We start from the raw sequence: 18723 nt of genomic DNA, 5'->3' as shown, positions 1-18723 counted from the left end.
GACCCTCAAGACTCACCCACCTGGCCTGTCCGCGTCTCCCCCCCACCCCTTTCTCCTCACAGGCACAGGACGTTCCCTGCTGAGCACAGCCGTTCCTGGCTCTTTCATCAATAAATAGGGCTCTTTTCGTTTCCAGGTCTGGACTCACATGCGCCCCTGCCCCCAGCACACCACTGCGGAGGCAATGTGCGCGAGATGGGTGGGTGTTCCCAGAACTGGGGGGCCAACCCGTGGTCCACACTGTCCCCAGGATGACCCAGCTTTCCAGAACCCCAAACTTCAGACAACCCCCATGTGCTCCCGTAGGCTTGCGCCCTCCCCAAGTGCTGCCAGGGCACCCTGGTGTAATGACATGCACCCACTGACCCCAGGAATCTCAAACTCAGCCCCCAAGGGCCAGGCAGACCACAGGGACGGAGGGAAGCAGCCACATTGAGAGTAGCCTATGGGGAGTAGCAGGGCCTGTGGTCACCCGACTTCCAATCCAAACGTCTGAAGACAACATCAGTCCTCTCTGTGGTCAGGGCCAGACCTCGTCACCCAGACTCACACCCCCGGCAGGCCCCCCAGGGCGTCCCTGGTAAGGTCTGCACCCTTCTCTGGGATCTTGTCTCTGTCACCGCTCATTGTAGGCTGTAGGTCCCTGTCGTACAGAAGAGGTAACAACGCATGGAGGTAAGACACGGAGCTCCTTCCACGAACAATTCATGCACAGTGGACACTGTGGAGAGAACCCGCCACAAGGGCTTCTGACAGCGAGGAGAGCCTCAGTCGTAGGGGTCCCCATTTAATTCTGGTAAATAGTAATACAAGTACAGTGTCACTGTGGTTCACTTAACATACCTTACAGGACTAAGGGATACAAGATAATACAGTCCCATACACAGCTTTGCAGAACACGAAGGAACTTCAATACCAGGTCGTGAGAAATGCTCCATTTCGCTTTGGTTTGGGGTGACAGACTCCAGGACCACTGCTCGAAATGGCATCTGTGCTGTCCATATGAACAGGCCTTGAACGAGGGAAAGCAAAGGCATAAGCCCTTCCGAGCAAGGTCCCTTGAGAGAAACTGCGTCTGGGTGGCGCTGATTGGCACAGAATGGATGGCCTGCATATATAAAAAGATCTGTATAATAAACCAAATAATATTGGAAATAATACCGTCAGGAATACTTCTGTAAGAAGCAGAATTATGCTACATGTTATTCACATGCGTAGGAGTGCGTACGAAAAGTCCCGTGGTGTAATTATGGTTGGGGTGGAACAGCAAAATCCGTTCTGAAAATGACAAGACAGAGACATTAATCCATGAACGGGCTGTGTCCGGGGGCCTTGTCAGCCACAGAGCTGAAGGGAACCCACTCGGAAAACGCACCCACACATGCACACACACACACCCTGTGCTGCCAATAAATACATACACACACACACACACACACACTGACATGCGGCCCCTAACACACCCTTGTGCTGTGGCCAGACTGCCCTGCTGGCTGCTGCTCTGGGTGCCAGCTACGAGAAAGGAGGGGACTGTCCCTGAAAGTGGGTGTTCTGGACACACAGCTCCTCCAGCAGCAGAAACAGCCAGGCCGGGCCAGCACTGAGCCCTCCGCACGTCTGCAATGGGCTGTGCCTCCCACGGCAGGACGGATGACAACAGTGCTAGGCTGGAAGCTGAGCAAATCCTCCGGCCTGCGAGCGACAGGGGGTACGGCGGCCTTTGCACTTCCTGACTTTGTGTCCAGGAGCTTGACTGAGTTCGCAGCTAGCTCCCCTTCACAACACTCTGGTGCACAGCTGCACTGGGTCCCACCTGGGGCTGTGTACCAATGGGCTCCAGGACTCTCAATCTTTCCCCATCGCCTCCGAGAAACGACAAGACCTTTAGCCCCATCCATCGGTAAAGCAAGCTGCCAGGTGGCCCAGAAAGTTCCATTAAGAATCCAGCATACCACGTTTGGCCCCAGTTTAGCTCATGCATTGTTTCTGAATCAGGACTGGAGTACCTGCAGTCTGGGAACTGGAGTGGGGCCTCCGGCCACACGTGGCGGAGCGTGTGAGTCATACGCTCACTCCAGGGGGAAGGCTGAGCCGTGGGCGGCCAGGACTAAACCTTTAAACACCCTCCAGTCTCGATGGCCTCGTGTGCAGGAAGGCCCGGTGACCTAGATGTCCACGAAGTGTTCCGCTCCTTGAAATTGCTTGGTCTGGTGTTAAGAGCCCAAATCTCCCTTCCAACGATAAGCTGAATTTATATTCCAATTACGAACGGAATAAACTCTTGACAAAACATCTGAAGAGGCAGAAAAAGAGAGCTCCAGCTAGCAAAATGCAGAAAGTGGCTTGTTTTAAAGGCCTTCGTTCTCTATGTTAAACCTAAGTCCCCAGGGACAGAATGGGAGGAGGTCTGAGGGACAACAGGACTCGTATCTGAAGAGACTGAACGACTGCCTTTGAAGTAAAAGGGGAAAGAAACAAATGAAAGAGCCTCCAATTCTCTGCCAAAGGAGTTAGTGATCTAAACAGAGTATTGCAGGACTGAATGTGAAGTGTGCGTTCTGGCAGGCCCCGGGGCGTGCTCCGATGGACCGCAGAGTCCCAGGCCCCAGACTCGATGCTCTCCCCTCAGCACCCAGCCCGCCGGCCACATCCCAGGAGCACCGGCCAGCCTCCGAGCAGAAGGCAATGCGTCCGGAAGTGGGGTTTCCAGTGGCTTCAGGTGGATGAGCGCTGTGACGGGTCTGCTGCTGGGCTAGGTGACATCAAAAGGAAGTTCTGAAAGGTTGATAATAGACATGTGCTTGGGAGGGAAAGGAGACTCAGGTCTCAGGGTTTTCTCCATGCTGTGAGTACGATTCCCCATAAAGAAGAGACTTTAAAATCATGGTAATAATGAGCCCACAGGCCTGGTGATGAGAGTAGGAACTCGGCCTCATGTCTTCTTCCAGGTGAAAGCCTCGTCGGCGAGGACCTGCGCCAGCTTGGCGTTGAAAGGCCCGTAGAAGTCCTGCAGAATCTTCTGTGTGACCGGCCACATGGGCCCCAGGTTCCGGTCCTCGGGACGCCGAGTGTTGGATGCGGGGCTCTTTGTCATCAGGGCCTCTTGTTTCTCACTTAAGGGCCCTGGAATACAAAGCAAAGAACCCTGTGAGACCCAAGGCGCGGCAGGAGGCAAGAGGAACTTTGCAGAAAGCCCAGCCATGCTGCGTGCGTGTTGAGACAGGAGTCCCCTTCCCTCAAGAATGTGTTTGGAGATCAAAATTCTTTGGCTGGGTCCATTTCGGAGTTGCTGAGGGTGGAAGGCAGCCACCCGTGTCTTGCTGTGAAGTGGCAATAGAGAGGGGGCAGGAAAGGAGCTGCCTGTGCCCTGAGACCCGACCGGCTGAACCTCTACCTGCAGCAAGGACATCAGTGTGGAGAGGCTGGGGAACAAGCCAGCAAGTGCAGCTACCTGAGGTGGCCACCTCCATCTCCAGGCGGCTGGACCATCAGCCTCTCACTGCCCTAATTCATCAGATCAATGCCCAGACCTCTTTGCCCCAGGCTCTCGGGATCTGGCCAAAGTCCTGAGCCGCTACACAGAAAACCCATCTCCCCATGTTCTTCGGTTACGTGAGACAGAAGGAACAGAACTGGCCTTCCTGTCCATCTTAGGGACTGAAGACAAGCCCATTAATGCTAGAGTCTCCAGGTGGCCAAATCAAGTAAAACCGGTTCTAGGCCTTAGAAGGAAAAAGTAATCACACTCCATCACATTACCAGCTCTCCAAGAAAAGGAGAAAAAATCAAATGACGAAGGGGTCCCAAGTCCCAGTGGGGGGCAAATAGATTTCTGCTCCCCAGAAGCCCACACCCAGCCACATGGTTCTGATTCCAGGGGTCCCCAACAACACCTGAGATAACGTGACCACCTGTCTACTCCCTCCCCCAAGCCCTGTGACCTTTGCAGGACTGTCCCAGCCACCCACTGACATCCTGTCCATCCCCTAGGCTCAACACACAGACTGTTTCCTTCCACGATCCCTTCAGCAGCTGGGATCCCAAATTACCTGGATGAACCTACTGTAATGACACTAACCTTCCCCCGTGTCCTCCTCTCAGTTACTCGTTATCTGAGCTGCAGATTCTTCCTCTCCCTCCAGTGGACCCTAAGTTCCCACGGGAGAGGCTGTATGTTCTTTCCCAGGGACCCATCACCACCCCGTGCACAAGGTCCCACGTGTAGTTGGCGCTTGACAAACAGGTGCTGAGTGGCCTCCCAGCTCAGCCCGTCCCTGCCCAGCTCACAGAGTCTGCATGCGACTCAGCGAGTCCCTCAAAGGGCCATTGTCCATGGAGCTCCAGCCCTGCTCCATGGGTTTTCAGCGTGACATTCATACCGAGGTTGAGAAACTGGAAGACCCTGTGCATGGTGTACTTGACATTGGATGCGTGGTCTTCCAGGCGAAGAACGAGGAACTGTTTTTTATTAAAAACAGTGAGCCAGTCCAGAAGGTACACAGCATACAGCCCGACTTGTAGCCTGACCTAGGGCCAAAGAAGGAGGAGGCGTTATTTCAGGAGCAATTCCCCCAACACCATACGGCACTTTCCGAAAGTACGAGAGTATTATGGCGCGTCATTATAAACTAACACCAGGTATCCTAGCCAACAACTGTCTTCAGAAGTTGGATTTTAAATGCCATGCATTCTTGCTGCTTGCTACACACGCAGAGGATTTCCACACTTGGGTTGGCATCTAATGCTCATGACAGCCCTGTAGGTAGCCCCACAACACATTTCACAGTGAGGACTGAGAGACAGGGAGAGGTCAAGGTTACAGCCACCAAGCCTGGGCACGTTCTTTGCACAGTATCCTGGCTGTCTCTACTGCCACGCCCAACATACAACAGCCATGAAAAACACCTGCAGATGCCCTGGAGACAAGCCAGATGAGTGAACTGTCAACGCCTGGGGCCACGCGAGTACGAGTACATCCAGCTAAAAGCAGCATTGTACAAAGCCGCTCCCTTCCACCTGTACGTGTCCGGGGTCCTGGTCCTTCTCCTGGGCCTTCCCTCGTGCCAGACTGCAAACTTGTATAGTGAAGAATTAACTTTACCCAAGGACAGGTCTGGCCTTTGTCTTTGGCTCCCAGAGGTGACCTCTACGCACCTGGGACATCCTGTGTGATGAGTGTCTTTGCCAGCCTGGGAGATCTGACCACTGGACAGTCTAACTCACGGGTTATTATGGGAGCTCTGTGCCATGCTGGATCAGCCTGATCTGCAGGAAGGACTGGAGACTAATGGTCAGCCACACGGACACCAGTAAATACTCAAAGGCTTGCATGGGCTGCCCGGATTGGCAGCACTCTATGTACATCGCCAGCCTGCTGGCTAGGAGGCATTCACGCTGCCCATGCCTCACGGGACAACTGGGAGCTGCGAGTCTAGACCCCACCAAGTGCTTCTTCCCTTGGCTGGTTTTAATCTGTATCCTGTCCCTCTTGCAAGTTGTAACCGTGACTGTAACAGCTTTCAGTATGTGCTGGGATTCCTTCCGGTGATTTACTGATCCTGAGGGTGGTTTGGGGGGCCTCCAACTTACAAGTGGTGTCAGAAGTGAGAGCAGTCTTGGAGGCTGTTCCCTCTAACTTTGCAGTTGACCCTAAGCTCTCGGCGAAGCTCCAGGAAAGAACTGGCCCTTCCCCTTCCCCTCTGAGGCCCCCTCCTCCAGTGCTCCCCACTCCACAGGTCCTCGGGGACCCTGCTCCATTTCCTGTCTCCCACTCTGCCTCTCTCTAGTCTTTCCAAATGTTTCTCTTCGGCCACCTCTGCCTAGTTTAATGCCACTCCCTCTGTTGTGGCCCCATGGGCACCTGCCTGGCATCGTCATAGCCTCCTAACTGGTACTCCCATCTCTCATCTCTGAATGCCTGGCCTGTGCTCCAAGCCTCCCCTGGTCTCCATGGAGGAAAGTCCTCCGTGTGGCCTCAGCACCCAGCCATCCCCTCCCGGGCAGAACCTCCCAGCTCCCCAGGTTCCATCTCCCATCTCACATCCTTAGGCAGACACCCTGACATCATATTTCCTTTCTTTCCCAGCTCGACCTTGAGCTCTTCAAGGGCAGGGACCACGGCTCTTCCATCACCTCCTGCACAAAGGCGTGTGCCCGGCGCTTATCTGTTCGCTGGTGGAATTGCTGAAGGCCGTGGCAACTGTCAGATGATGAAACATTTCACGAAATACATGCAGACATGGACCAGTTTCATCTCTCCCTATTCCTTTTCCATTTCACTATATTTCTAATCGTGTGGGAGGACGTGGAGGAAGAAAAACAATTAGAGGGATAAGCTGTCTCCAAATCCATTAGCTGCCTCCAGCCCCCGGGTTGTGTTACCTTATATGCCAGCTCGTAAAAAGACCTCAAGCTGGGCCAAAGCTGAAGAGAAAATGAGTGCATGCCAGCCTCAGAAATAAATATGGCATCGCCTCCAACAGATGAACTGTTATGAGAATGTCTTCTTGTTATGTCATTGGCCTCACAAAGCTTTTCAGTTCTGTGTCTGTCAGAGAGGACCAGCCAGACGAGCTTTATCTCTTCCAGAGAACCTGCCTTTATTACTCAAAAACTTTCCAGAAGGAAAGGAGCTCGGTGTTTGTGGCAGGATGGGGGCGTTTAAGGTCACTGCAGCCCGTCCCTGACCAGGCCACGGGTGACAGAATATTTCTCTGAAAGTGTGTTTGTGCCCATCATAGAGAGAGCCTCCTCTCTCCATGGTGGACAAAGACCTGCTGGCCGAGGCCTCCTGCAGTAGGGTCTTCCTTCACAGTCAGGCTGGTCTGAGATGGCGGGGGGAGTGGGGGGAGCTGCCCGGGACCAGCTGGCAGCACCCGCCAGAGCCTGGACCTGCAGCCAGGCCCCACACTCAGGCAGCATAAGGATTATTTTGAGCTCAAGGCAAATGAGAAAACACAGACACAAGAAAAGCTTCCTATTGCCCCCTACTGGCCTAAGAGCAGGACATAAATTTGTAAGGGGTCTCCCTTCCCCTCTCTATCAGGAAGGATACAAATTAATCCCTGACGACAACTCCAGACCCTTATCAGCCTGGAGGTGGCACCAGAGGATTGGACGTAACAATCCCCGCTGAAACTAGCCCTTACCTACCACTCGTTCCCCCATTTGCCTTCCCACAATTTGCCCCCCAGAAACTCAAAGTCCTTTTCCTTTGTCTTGTCACTTCTCTACAAATGGATTATTCCCGTATTAAGATGATAACCACTGAGTTCTAACCACCCCTCTGAGTTACTCATCTCTGAGTGTTCCCGTGTGTATGTGTGATGCATACGTTAATAAACGTATTTGTTTTTCTCTTGTTAATCTGTCTTTTGTCGGTCTAGTTTACAGGGCCCCAGCCAACAAACCTAAGATGGGTAGAGGAAAAGGATCCCCTACACATGAATGAACTACTACTCTTCAAGTATTGCAATGATGCAGCAACGAGTCTCCAAGAAGCGAAGACAACTGCCCCGAGTCACACAGCTAGCAAATGCCCGAGCTGGGAGCTGAACCCCATCACTGCCTGGCTCCAAAAGACACTGCTACCCAGCACCACCCGCCGTATTCTGTGCTTACCTGTGCCCCTGTTGCATTTTCCCTGCCAAATCACAAAGCTCAGCAGGACAGCCTGAAAGACTACCTGCTGCCTCTGTACATCTTGCCTGAGCTAGCACCCTACCTTCCAGGTGAGCCCGCCTTGATAACAAAGAAGGGGGAGCAAAACCCGTTGACCTTGAACCCCTGGGGGTTCCAAGCCTCCACCTCAAGCAGATGTGTCCGTGACATGGTCAGAAGAGCAAGGCTTGTGAGCCACACGCCAGGGCAGGTCACAGCCTTAGCCTCACCATGGAAGGTCACCTGCTGCACCAAACCTGCTGAAAAAGGCATTTAGAGCAACCCACAGTGGAAAACCACACCTGAGCTAAAACAAGCTGAATTAGTCATTAACAGCTTCTTTTGCATTAAACAAAAAGACACGAAATGTATAGCTATATTCCTGAAGGCAAAAAAAAAAAAAGAACTATTTATCCACGGAGAGCCTGTCAAAGAAGCACTGAAAGTCACTGGAGGGTAATTTTTAAAACCAATGAAACAATCCACCACTGGAGAGAGAGAACGTGGAGACAATTTGAGAGGCGGGTGTCCTAGCGGCTGCCAGTCCTAATTGCAGTGTGTTCAAGAGCCTCTCTAAAAGGTAATCTTCCTAAATGCACCCTCATTCTCACGCAGAGGGGAGAGAGCATTATAACTGGGAGATCAGCAGGGAAGAAAGCGGGGTGCCAGCGGAACGGGGCCATCCGTTTTTACACTTTTACAGCCATTAGCCACTGCTCACAGGCACAGGGGCATTTGCACACCAAAACACTTCTCTGTGTTTATATGCGAAGGTCCCCACCCACAATGCCCCTTGCATAAAGACCATGAAGGGGCCATGCATTCGGTGAGAGGGCCGGGCTCCCGGAAACGCACAGGCATGGCGTTGTTGAGGGTGTTGTTGTAGACGCAGGCGCGCAGCGAGTAGTCCAGCATGCAATTTTCAAACAGCTGCAGAGCTTCGGTCACTTTTTCATGGAAGTCATCTGCAGATTTATTTGAACTTGCGAAGTAGAGATAGTCTGAGTACAACCTGTGAATAAAATAAATAGATATTTTTTTACCACCCGTGAATGGGCAATCTCGCCATTTGGGTGACAATGAAAATCAAGGAGCAATGAATTCCCTTATCTAGTTTTGTTCCTTAAAACTCCACCATTTCTCTTTGTTCCCTTGCAGATGAGCCATTTCCCTACTCCCCCACCTTCATAGGGCCACCCGGTCACTCCCAGGCTCAGACTTGTCTACACTGGCCCAGGACAAACCACCAGTAGAATTTTTCTTTGTTCTTTCTAGCCACCTCAGGCCACGGCTGTTTTCACAGTAACAGTGAGCTCCGAAACAACACCAGATGACCGAAATTGTACGACAGCACAGAGGCCATGAAAATTGTATGCTCCTTCCGGATCCTCCCTCCTCTCTGGGAGGCAACAATAACAAGAGCATCTGTCACTCTCGCAACATTACATTCCACATGAAATTCCTGGCCCTTTCCACAGACATCTGAACATTGCAAAAGATATTATGAAACGTGTCTCTCTGGATTGGTAGGGACCTATTTTATTTTTTTTTTATCACAGTGTAAAAACCTCCCCACACATGCATGCAGACACCCACGGGCCTGTGTGTGTGTGTTCATACACGTGGATGTGTTCGTACAGACCCTGCCACAGGTACGTGACAACGTTTTCATACAGGAACTGTCTCTCCTTGACCACACTTGACTCAGGCTCCTCTGAAGCTTCTTCTCAACGAGGCTTCAACTTCTGGACTTTCGTGTCTGTCTTTGTTTGTGTTGCCCGATTTTAGACAGAAGAACCCACCTTCCATATGCGACTGGGTTGCTCAGCCCTCACCACTCCCCAGGTGGTGTCCGATCAGCCCAGCCAGCCGACAGTGAGAATCCTGTCCGGTGAGTTTAGCCAGAATCCCCCTTACTCCTTGTGTTTCCTCTTAGTCATTTCCCACCCCCTGACACCCCCCAGCCTCTGTCACTGCAAAACCCCATCACAGTAATCCCTGTACCTATTGTGACACTCCTGAAGAAAGTCTGCCTTCGCATTCTTTAACACGTGCAGGAAAAATTGTTCCTTTCTCTCTCTCTCTCTCTCTCTCTCTTTCCTCCCCGCCCTCCCTCCCTTGCAAATCCTCTGCAAATATATTATATTGGACTTTCAACATTACACATAGATTTTCTTTTACCATGGGCTATTTCTTTTGATATATACGATGAACAAAAAGGAAACCAAAACAAGTTGTAACAATGCAATAAGCACAGCTTTCACTTAGAACTGTCCTTCCCCAATTTCCTCAATGGTCCTAACATATAGTCCTACTCCCCACAGGTGACCACTGTTACCAGGTTCTTATACATCCTTCCAGAAATTTTCTGTGCTTACTCAAGCATGTATCTGCATAGTTTATATTTTTTAAAAATAGATGTATCAGATTATATCAGATGGGACCAGATAATATAGCTATTATCATGGCACTTCTCAAATCATTTAATTTTGAACATTCATAAAAGTAGACAAGATAGTACCCTGGAGCCTAATATAACATTACTTTTTCCACTGTCACCCAGTAATTTTTTTCTTTAACAGAACTTTCTAGTTGCGAGTTTCCTCAGCCTTTTTCTCCGTTTCTGCTTATTGAGAGGGTTAAGTCTTGACCCCATTTCAGGTTTTCAAAAATCCCCACTTTGTTTCTGTCTTGTGCCTTTTCGATGCACACCTCCAAGTGACCCCCCCTGCTGTGCCTGGCACCCTTCACAGGACACAACCCCCAGCTGCTGAAGGGAATCGAGGCTGATGTGGGGCTGAAGGGACTGGCCCCCTGGCTCCAGGGGGTCACGATTCTCCCTCCTCTAAGCTCCGTATTTTCTGTTTCCCCAACTTCTCCAATTTGGCTTCTCTTCCTGTTGATGGCAATTCAGCCCATCTTATTGCTATATGTATCCATGTGTCTGGGGACGAGACATCTTCACGGCCAAGTGCACCCAGCACTTCCACCTGTCCCCAGCCCTGGGCCACACACACTCCTGCAGAAACCGCAGTGCCCCTGTTGCATGGGGCAGCTACAAATGCTCCTTCTCCAGCACCCCTCACCTCTAGTGCCAGGCACAGGAGGACACAAAGGTTAACACTGCGAACATCGCTTCTTAGGGACCAGATCTCCTCCGCCTCCGGTACGGGCACAGTACCTTTCACACGGCCCTTCTGAACTCATCCACAGCCACTGTCCACAGAGGACACCTCTGACAGATCCTGAGAGGTCTGCGATCTGCCCACAGATTGCCTAGAATCCAAACACAGGCTGGAACAGGAGTGCTCTGGACATCTGAGCCTGCACAGCCAAGCTCGAGCTGCTCATTAGAGACGCTCAGTGATGCTCAGGAGATTCTCCCTGAGAGCTGTGCTCACTGAGTACAGTACCCAGGATGACGCTACAGGCGCCCATTACTTCTGGTGGCCACGACATCAGCTGTGCCATTGTCCCTCTTCAAAAACAGGACATTGGACATCCCTCAATACAAACATGGCACCTGTCAGTGCAGGGTCAGGCCTGGTTAGTATAACCTAAAAGGCTGATGGATGAGTGCCAAAATTAGATGTGCATGGACCTCAAAGTGCAGCTCGCTCTATGTGCCAACTGGTGCCATGTGGCAGTGGGTCTGATGGGTGCCCTTCCTGGCTCACACGTTTTCTACCCGTCCTATCAATATGGCACAGCCCCAGAAACGATGTCCGTGAAAAGCACCAGATGCCTTTGAAACTGTCATCACAGTCTATTTAATAGGAGGTCCAAGTTCAGAGTTCTTACCAAGGACTCCCCCAACTATCCAAACTCTTTGGTGGAACTGGAATTCTATCACATAAATTACCACCTAAAAACCCCAAAAAATTTCACTTTCCATAGTGACAGTTTATTTGGTGGTAATAACATTTTTTGTACACATTTGGCTCATAAATAAAACAACAGCCCCTAAAGCTGCCTCTGTTTTAAATACAAAGTAACTTCATGACGAATCTGCTGATTCCATACAATTCTTCAGAGATGAAGAAGTGATTTGGGGGAACAAACTGGGACGTGTCCAGTGTTCCAACCAGGGAAGCCCTGTCCTGCCCGGCGGAGACTACTGATTCTCATCTGCTGGGGGTACGGCGACATGAACTCGGGACCCTACCCTTCTGTGAGTCATGTCTACAGCCTCTGAGAGCCAGACCAGAATGAGGGAAAATGTCCCGGCCCCTTAGGGCCCCCCAGGGCTCCCAGATCTGCCGACAAGATGGGCAGTAGGCTTCAGGATTCCCTAGAGCCACGTGCACGCTGGGATGCACGTCTATGAGGACAAGTCGTTCACGCCCCACTTTATCGGCAACATCTGAGCAGGAACTTTAGTCACCGTAACGATGGCCACCCCTCCATTCTGGATACGGTAGATATCCCCAAAAGACATGTCCACACCCTAATCCCATCCTGGGAATGGGACCTTATTTGGAAATAGGGTCTTTGCAGATGTAATTATGTTGCAGGTCTTCAGATGAGATCATCCTGGATTTAGGGTGGTCCTAAATCCAACGACTAGTGTCCTCCACACAGGCACATGGGGAGAAGGCCATTCAGTGTGAAGACAGAGGCAGATATTGGAGAAGGAATGCCGCGGACTGCCAGAAGCCACCGGAAGCCACCCGAAGCCGGAAGAGATGCATGGAACAGATTCTCCCTCACAGCCCCCAGAAGGAACTGGCCTTGCTGACACCTTGATTTGGGACTTCCAGCCTCCAGAACTGTGAAGGAAGACATTTCTGTTGTTTTAAGTCACCCAGCTTATGGTAATCTGTTATGACAGCCCTAGGGAACTCACACGGATTCTAAATCCCAGTTCCCAGGAACACTGCGGGGTCTTGTCAGCACCTCTCTCCTACCCTGAGGCCCTGGAAGAGTCGCCTGAGTGTGTAGGAGGACCAAGCGCCCATGGCCAGCTTTCCCACAGAGAAACAAGTAGGAAGGGAAACGCAAAACGTGGGCTCTTGCTTTTAAGGTGCACTGTTCAAATCCACCCCAAGAATCAGGCTAATGTCTCCTAAGAATATCTGCAGTAAACAAGGCCAGGATTTCCCCACATCTACCCTCTGGGGAAAGAGTCAGGTAAATGACCTTGGCTGAGTGAAAGCCACTTGATGGGTTAAAACTATTCAGAAAATATTGAGGACAGCAATGTATCAAGAATAAGTATCCAAAATAGATCTCCAAGAGCTGGAGCAGTCACACTCGTGTAACAAGTTGAAATGTAAAGAGATAAACGTAAGCGTCCACAATTTAGTCTTTAAAATCAACCAAACAATGATGAAGTAGGGGAAAGAGGCCAACAAGGAAAATATGCAAGGAACTTGGATGACATAAACTCATAATAAATCATCACAGAACTTCAGAGACACTGATGCAAGCTCAGGATGCATTAATAGAGGTAAGGCATTGAGAATGTGGGAGGGTGTTGCTCTGCTCCTCCGTGGTGGACCCCAAAGGACAAAGGACGCTTGCCTGCGGTGCTGGGAGCCAAACACTGAGGGGGAAGGAGCTGTTGCAGCTGAAGAAGCAAGACTCAGCAGGAAGGATGCCAGCTTCAAAGGCTAAAAGGGGGTCCAGAGCTGGGAGACCTGTCCCATACTCCAGGGAATAGAAGGTTCAGGAAGAAAGACTGGTCTGATTCAAGGGAAAATGTCTCCAGATGGGACAGTCCAGCATGAAAGGAGTGGTCTGAGCAGCAGGAGGCCCCGAGGTTGGAGGGGGGAAGGCCCCGAGGCAGAGTGAGAGCCAACGGACCCTAACACCCAGCCAGCCCCAAGTTTTGGGTCTGCTAAGCCCCCTTTGCAGAACTACCTCCTTTTCTTACTCTTAAACCATCCCAAACAGATGGGTGTTACATTTGGCCAGGACGGTTTCCAACAGCAATTCCAAATATAAGTCCAAATACATTCCGGGCCGTCTGTGCTGTGGTTATTTCAGAGGCTGCTGGGCGGCCGGCCGCAGGACACTGGGCCTGTACTCAGGTTGTGCTCTTCAGTTCCTCCCCTGTGCAAGGCAGGGTCCGGGACCCCCGCACTGCTGGAGGGGGAGTGGGATTGGATGTGTGCGTTAGGGGGGCTCCCTACCCTGGTGCCATGTCTCTCCCCACAGGGACAAGGAGTGGCTGTCATCTTGAAGACCCCACCAGGTAAAATCTAGACCGTTACCCCAAGGCCACCGCTGAATTCATTCAATGACCCTGACGGGCGCAGCTCTGAGCCCAGGTGAGCAGAGGTGGGCCTACAGATCACCACAAAGACAGGGGCACCGTGACTCCGTGGGGCCCTCCTCCAGGCCAGGCTCACATGCGTGCTCTATGGGCTCAGTTCTCAGAATCCTCCCTGTGTCCACCCCTGATGTGGCCACTCGTGGTTACTGAGGGCTGTCCCTCTCTGGGCCACGTGAGCATGTTCTCCTACCATGTTTGCAACCACCCCACGAGATACACGCCGACTGTCATTACCCTGGCTTATGAGGACAAGACTGCTATTTAGAGGGATTAAGAACATTCCCAAGGCCACACGGCCCAGGAGGCTATGGGGCTGGGCCCCAAACACACCCCAGTCTGCCTGACCCTAAGGCCCACTGACCCGACAGGACGTGGGCCCTGGCCTCATAGCTTAGGGATGGAGCCAAATCAACAGCTGAACTAATTTGTTTTGGTTTTTGTTTGTTTTGAAGGTTTACGTATATAGTGATTTGGAAGGAAAAGTCAATTCTGTTACAGAACTACTTACTACGTTTCAGGAGACTGAAAAGCAATTACAACGTGTAATAGATCAGCAAACAACTATTCAGAATAAACACAAGAAACTTTACTGCCACGATCAGGAAAAGCAAATGAGTTTATGGAACATCGCACTGGGCACCTAAAAAATGAGAGCAACAGGTAGGTGTTCAGGCATCTATCACAACTTCAGGACTCACTGCCTGATCTCTTATCACTTCGATAAGCTCACGTTCATTGGTAATTGCGGTCACTCATTCGATTTTAACAGTTTTCGTTCTTAAATGATGAAGCGCCTGTTAACCGGCCTTCTGTCTCTGTGGAGACTCTGCAAGTTCTAGCTCAAACGTCACTGCGTTGGTGACACCTCTCCCTGTGCTGGTTTCTCCTCCTTCTGTAATATTTTTGTTCATACCATTTTAAAATTAAGGCATAATGCACATGTCAAAAGATTCACCCTTTGAACGTGAACAGCTCTGCAGTGCTTCCTACCTGCACACAGTGGTGCATCCTCCTACATCAGCTCGCTCCAGCCACTCCCAAAAGTGGCTGTGAGTTTGAACCTGTCAGGTCCCAGAGGGGCCCATGTGGGAAGTCACTAAGATCGCCAAGTGGAAAGGCACAAGACGTACAAGCGGCAGTGTGAGGTTCATGTCAGACTAGTGCAGGCTCTCGGAGGCCGTGAGCTGTGCCATCCCTTCCAGTTACGGCTCCTCACACCGGACGGCTCAGAATCTTGCTCTGAGGAAAGATCGGCGCAGAGGCTGAAGTGTTGGGGTGGATGGGAGCAGCTCCGGGGCTGGCTCGCCCCAGGCCATGCTGTTCCCAACATCCCTGCGCTTCTTCAGCACCGCCAGGAGGCGTCTCAATCACACACGAGAACAGTGACATTTCTTCAACCAGACGCCCCCTTTTGGGTGGGCACACTCGTGTCTTCCCGTTCACCCCCTCTCCCAAAGACATCGCACAGTTCTCTGTCTAAACCTTCGACCCACCTGAGGGTCGTAAGAGCTGTGATTACAAAAAACGAAAGCCAGAGCAACCCCTCATTATTCTGCATTTGCAGGCATCCAGATTCAAATTACTGATCAATAACTTCCCAAGCTCTGATATGGTGCGATCAATAATGATTATATATGTATATTTCCTACAAGGAATAAAGGCCATTTGAAGCTGGAAAGGAGGCCCTTTTGTCCCACCGATTCACAAACCATGACTATCTCATCACAAGGGACAATGAAGCAGGACTGACCAAGCCAGGTCATTTTGGAGGAAATGTCCAGAGTTACCTGAGGCCGTTATCAGTGGGTGACACTGATGTTCATTTTCTGCCAGAAAAGGACACCCAGGTTTGGGCTAAAAATACCCAAACACATGGATACAAAGCGGCCTGTTCACTGGGGCCATTTGGGGGTGGTCTTTTCCTCCTGTTGAGTTTGAGTGAGGTTTGGGGTCCACCTTTCTTCCTTCCAGAGCACCCAACCCCAGGTCCTTGGTAAATGTTTGTGGATGGAAGGTAGAACCTCTGAGAGGCAATACCAAGCATCCCTTTTACCCAGGAGCCGGGTCTGGTTCCCAAAGCACCTTCATACAATCCAGTGATCCTGACAGCAGGTGTCTACCAGGGACAAAAGTCGGGCGCACAAAGGATCGGCCGCTACCCCTGGTTGAGGCGGCACAGCCAGGACGAGATCCCAGGGTGTGGGACCTCACTGCAGCGCGAATGCCCCTGTCCTCCAGGCCTGGCGCGTATGTGACATATGCTGACACCTCCCTCCCCCCCGCACCTCTTGGAAGGAGAGGTCCACGAATTCCACCTGGTGGCCCAGAGTCGACACGAGTGCCCTCCTGATCCCAGCCCGTTGGCACATGTCACCTCGAATGTCTGCAAACTGAAAAAGAACAGGTTCTTCTCCCCAGGTTCCTCACCACACAGAACCGCCCTTTGCAAACAGTCCTGTGGGAATACTCAGAACTGCCAATGACTTTGTAAACACTTCCCAAAAAAATAAACAGTGTTAAACACAGGAATTCTCAGCACGATGGTCCTCCCACCAATAACAAAATGTGGTCCCTCACCAGGTGGTTATGCTCAACAGCCTTCAGAGAACGCCTCAGAGGCCGAGCTGTCCTGGCCGGGCCACAGCCAGCACTCCCCCGGCCGCCAGGTCTGACGCCAACCCTGTGCCTTTGGGTGGCTCACAGTTCAGCCCCATGAAAGGGAGCTCGTGCCACTTTCAGGGCCCACATAAAGGTGTGTCAGTAACACCCAGACAGGCAGCTTCTGAAAAGCAAAATGCCTGAATTCACCAGAAAATTAATAGGCAGCTTAGAGACACTTCCCTACAGTCTTCCTCAAGACTACCTACCGCTTATAATTCTTACTCCTCCAAAGTCTCAAAGAGAAAAGGGGACAGTGAGAGCTGGAGGGAAGACGGGAAATGGATCTGTGGCTGTTGTCATAACCTTTATACTCCAACAGCCTTTCTCCCCACTTCATCTCCTGCCCACAGGGGAGTTCTCCTAACTTTCCTCTGAGAGCATTTATATTAATAATTAATCCATCAGTGGTGGGGAACAGCCTGCTTTTTAAACCTCGTGCAAATCTGTTATAGAGAAAACATCACGTGACACTGGAGTGCCAGCTCTCCTCTTCTGCCCGAGAGCTTCCAGCGACCTAGAGAGCCTGGGCTGCTTGCAGAAGGTTTTCAGCACTGGCTGAGTAGCAAGAGAGATTCTTGAGTCAGAGGTCCACAGTAATTCAAAAGCATCAATCCAGCTCAGTAACTTGTAAGGCCTGCTGGTTATTTCCTTGGGGTCGGCTTCTTGCTCTCGCTCATGGGGAGGTAAGTGAATGAGCTGAGTGCAGGCTTAGGCACCCACAAAGACTGGGGTCCTTACTGCTTACAGACCTTTGCAAAAGTGGGGAGTCATACCCCACTATTCATGGCTCACAGTCCAGTCCCTCCCAGAAACTGCTCCTCTGAAAAGACCAGCCACACCCCAGGTTAAGTTTCCCAGGGCAGACCACTGCCAGTGGCTGGTGGGTGGGAAATGTCTCCCTGGGGACAACTCCGAAGGGTCATCCCCGCTTCAGAGCCTCTGGTAGGGTCAGCCGCATTAGGGCCCAACCCCTCCCTCTATCTATCCTGCCCCACTGCCCCTCACACGGTTGTCCCACGTGCACTCCTTATAATCCTTCTGCACACAAATCGCTGTCTCAGTCTGCTTCCTGGGACCTAACCTATGATAGGGTGGAAAGCTTGGCTCCTCAGTCAGACATGGGATCAAACCCTAGCCTGGCCACTTACTAACCAGGTGACCATGGATAGGTGCCTTAGCCCCACCGAGCTCACGTGCCCCACCCAAGAGCACATCACCCCAGCCCTTTCACCTGCTTGCAAAGCCTAAAGGAGGCAATGGCTGGAAAGGGGACACAGAGCCAGGCTGGAGAAGGTGCTCAGTTAATGCTAGGTGACTTCACCGAGAGCTGTCCCTACCCCCTGGACTAGACAGGCTGCAGGAGGGCAGACAGGAAGGATTTTGCTCTCCAATGCATACATGAAGGGTGCTCAATCAGCGTTCAGTGATGAGTCAATGAGCGCTCAGTTTGTTTGTTATTATTGTTTGCAACTACGGAGACCTAATAATAATAGCTAATAATTATGTAATATTTTCCATTTGTCTTGCACTGATTAAATGTTACATATAGTAAATCATTTAATTCTCACAACCCTAGAGGTAGAACTATTTCCCCCTCATTTCACCAATGAGGAAATGAGGCACAGAGAGGTTGAATAACTTGCCTGAGGTCACACAGCCAGTGAGTGGCAGAGCTGGGGTTTGAATGCAGACCATCTGTTCCCCTAAGACTGTGTCTCTATTGCCACGATGTAGGTTCTCTGGCTGCTCACCACGCCCACACCCTACCACCCACTCTGCAGATGGAGTGAAAGCCAGGAACCCAGGATTCCTGCCCCAAGGTTCAGCGCAGCTTACTTATTCTCTGTGCAAACGACCAACTGCATACCATGTTTCCCCGAAAATAAGACTTAGCCGGTTTTATATTAATTTTTGCTCCAAAAGACGCATTAGAGTTGATTGTCTGGCTAGGTCTTATTTTCGGGGAAACATGGTATCAACGCACGCCTTTCATTAAGGGCTTCACTGCTTCCATTCCTAGTTGACTGTCATAAATTGATTATTTAACCAGCATAGTGGTTGCTAAAAATCAGTTAGTTTATCTAAGCAGATGAAGGAAACAACGCCCCAGGTTCTAAGGCTCAAAA

At 51.2% G+C, this 18723-nt stretch overlaps 1 protein-coding gene and 1 long non-coding RNA gene across 6 annotated transcripts in view; both read right to left on the bottom strand.

Moving 5' to 3' along the window:
- Positions 1-719: 719 nt before the first annotated feature.
- Positions 720-2572, bottom strand: LOC117036008 (uncharacterized). Its single transcript, XR_004425307.1, has 2 exons — positions 1814-2572; positions 720-1108 (listed from the first exon to the last, which is right to left on the bottom strand). It is a non-coding gene; the product is annotated as an uncharacterized LOC117036008 (long non-coding RNA).
- A 6-nt stretch (positions 2573-2578) lies between these two features.
- Positions 2579-18723, bottom strand: part of CHST15 (carbohydrate sulfotransferase 15) — a 67522-nt gene continuing 51377 nt past the window's right edge. For all 5 annotated transcript variants that reach the window (XM_033130534.1, XM_033130537.1, XM_033130535.1 and 2 more), the window contains exons 6-8: positions 8515-8671; positions 4380-4527; positions 2579-3123 (exon numbers count right to left, since the gene is read on the bottom strand). In XM_033130534.1, coding sequence (XP_032986425.1) covers positions 2933-3123; positions 4380-4527; positions 8515-8671 — 496 coding nt within the window. In that variant the 3' untranslated portion in view covers positions 2579-2932. The remainder of the gene's footprint in view (positions 3124-4379; positions 4528-8514; positions 8672-18723) is intronic.

Source organism: Rhinolophus ferrumequinum, chromosome 16 (genome assembly GCF_004115265.2).
Source record: "Rhinolophus ferrumequinum isolate MPI-CBG mRhiFer1 chromosome 16, mRhiFer1_v1.p, whole genome shotgun sequence".
Classification (NCBI taxonomy): domain Eukaryota; kingdom Metazoa; phylum Chordata; class Mammalia; order Chiroptera; family Rhinolophidae; genus Rhinolophus; species Rhinolophus ferrumequinum.
Note: the sequence above shows the minus strand (reverse complement) of the source record. Positions and strands in the feature narration are given on the sequence as shown.